Here is a 2,651-nt window from a genome sequence, read left to right as displayed (position 1 = left end):
CCTCCTGATTCCTTGGCTATGTAAATTTGATTCCCCTCCCCAATCCTCTACTCCTTTTGCTTTTTCTCCCCCAATCCTCCATTCTAAAAAAAAAGTGGGCCCCCAGAAACCATTCGATCCTCTGTTAGGCTCCTCCCACAATAGTCATTAGAAAAGCAACTTTTTTTTTCATGCCTCTTCCCACAATTCGCCACCCACCTCCAGTAAATCTTGTGATAAGTGCATTTCATGAAATCACAGTTTGAACTGGTAGTTTCTCAAACACATCCTGTCCTTCTTCAATTGAACCACATTTGCCATACATATCTAACAATGTGTTTCCCACATTAGTCTCTGTTTCTAGACCACATTTTGTTATTTTTGTGTGTATTTCCCATCCTGTTTTTAAAGCTCCAATCATGCCACAAGCTCTCAAACTACAAACAAGTGTGATAGAATCAGGAGATCTGCCTTCTAGCTGCATTTGTTGGAAACAGTTAACTGCTTCTTCACCACGTCCAGACTCAATGTATCCTGCAATTAATGCAGACCACACAACTGCATCTCGAACAGGCAGTGCATAAAAAATTTGGCATGCCTCTGCCAGTGATCCACAATTGATGTACATGTTTACCAATGTGCTACCTATGTACACATTTGTTCCAAATCCCCTAGTAATTACTTCTCTATGTATTTGATAACCTGTTTCTGGAGCTCCTGTGATACTAGATCCTTCAAGATGGAAACGAATGTGATGGGATCAGGGTTGCAACCTTCAAGTTGCATTTATTGAGAACATTTCAATGCCTCATCACCAAGGCCATGTTCCATATATGCTGTAAAATGGCCTTCACTTGATTTATACTTTCAGCATATATTTGCATTATTAACAAATTGATTGCAAATGCAGTTCACTGATCTACTAGCAAATCTGACCAAATCTATGCCCGAGGCTTTATAAATCTAGGTAATCACTGTCTTGTCCGCTCCTCCTGATGCAAATCTTTTACCATCCCTTAAATAGGCCACACAATACACGATATCTTTGTGCCCTTAAGACTATGAACAACAACCCCTTGCAAAGTTTGAATGTACAAGCTCAGTCTTTCTTCTTCCTCTTCACCTCCATTGCAAGAACCAAGGTAGATGGTAATCGATCTTCTAGTGCTTCTGAACCTGCATCAAACTTCCCAAACATCTCCACCACTATGCTTCCCACAAATATATTCACTTCCAAACCCCTCTCCACTATACTGGCACGTAGAACAAAAATGCAAACACAACAACTAAGTATGTACAAAGTAACAAATGTCACACACACAACTTTTTGGTGGATTCCACACCTCGAATGCGTAGTAGTACGACACTGTCCATGCATTGCATATGCATTTCCAGCACCTCTTCCTCTAAAGTTTGATCTTCCTCTTCCATCTCTACCCCTTTGATTGGAGTAGAAGACATTGTCCATGTTGTTTTTAGACCCACTAGAACTTGTATTGAGTTCAAGTTTCACTTCTTCATGCAATAGAAGTGCCGCAAGTTCATCAAAGTCAAGCTGCTCCTGACACGTTGAAATGGAAGTATCAAATTGCTTATACTCCTGTCCAAGTCCATGGAGGGTAGTAGCCATAAAATCGTCATCCTCAACTTCAGCTCCAATTGAGCCTGGTTGTTCTGCAATGGATATTATCTCACTGACATAGTCTTCAATAGACCTTCCATTCCTGGATATGTGGCTGAATTTTTACTTCAGTTGTGTCTTTCTCGCATGAGTGACATGCCCATAATTCTTCATCAATAAGTCCCAAGCAGCTTTTGGGAAAGTACAGTTTGCAATTTGCATAGCTTTTGTGTCTGACACACATAATGACAACCAATGCAAGACCTTGCTAGCCTTTTTCAACCATGTCATGTGTGCCTTTAATTGATCCTCGTGTTGGAGATCCATCCTCCAGTAGCTTGGGCTCATCTTCAAGACCTGTAACTAGGTCCCAATAGCCTCTTCCAATTAAGAAATTAGACATCATGAATTTCCATAGAACAAAATTGTTGTAGTCCAGCTTCTCACCCCAGCTTCTCACCAACTATCTGAGTGATAGTATCCTTCTCTCCTGTGTTTGCCATTTTCAAGGTCTTCTGCTTTGCAAAACCAATAATTTTAGTTCACACACTACAAGAGAAAGGCCCTATAGACGTGCACTGTACATGCGAAATAGCGGGTGCATTTATCAGCACGTCTATTGGCGCTAGTATATAGATGTGAAAAACGCGTCTATATACCCGCGTTTTTAAACGTATAGATGCGAAAATAAATGCACAGATTTTTCATTTATCATAAAGTCCCTAAATATGATTAAACATCTTAACAGCTAGTATTTTTTAGAATACATTACCAACTTTACTTCTTTGTGGTCTAATATAGCTTATGCAATTGTACTTCTTTGTGCATCTTGGTGCATTGTTCTTTGGATGTGCGCATTCAATTCTAATACTATAACACAACAAACGTTATATGTATCACAAAAGTAAACGGCTCTTAATTGATATTTTAGTTGTTTCTGAGTATTACAAATATACATCCAATCATTCAAAGCTAATTATATGCTACAATGAATGATCAATCTCATCTTCAATGAGATTGGCCCTTGCTAGACTATCTACCTCTAGGTCTA

General features: G+C 39.3%; 1 protein-coding gene across 1 annotated transcript; it reads right to left on the bottom strand.

The window, feature by feature from the left end:
• Window positions 1–226: 226 nt before the first annotated feature.
• Window positions 227–607, bottom strand: LOC148033960 (pentatricopeptide repeat-containing protein At4g21065-like). Its single transcript, XM_087680980.1, has one exon. It carries the CDS (start codon window positions 605–607, stop codon window positions 227–229), a length of 381 nt encoding a protein of 126 aa, XP_087537106.1.
• Window positions 608–2,651: the final 2,044 nt, after the last annotated feature.

The sequence above is a fragment of the Lygodium microphyllum genome, chromosome 7 (assembly GCF_053477565.2).
Source record: "Lygodium microphyllum isolate KBCC chromosome 7, Lygodium_microphyllum_v1.1.10, whole genome shotgun sequence".
Classification (NCBI taxonomy): Eukaryota; Viridiplantae; Streptophyta; class Polypodiopsida; order Schizaeales; family Lygodiaceae; genus Lygodium; species Lygodium microphyllum.
This window is presented reverse-complemented; position numbering and strand designations above follow the sequence as displayed.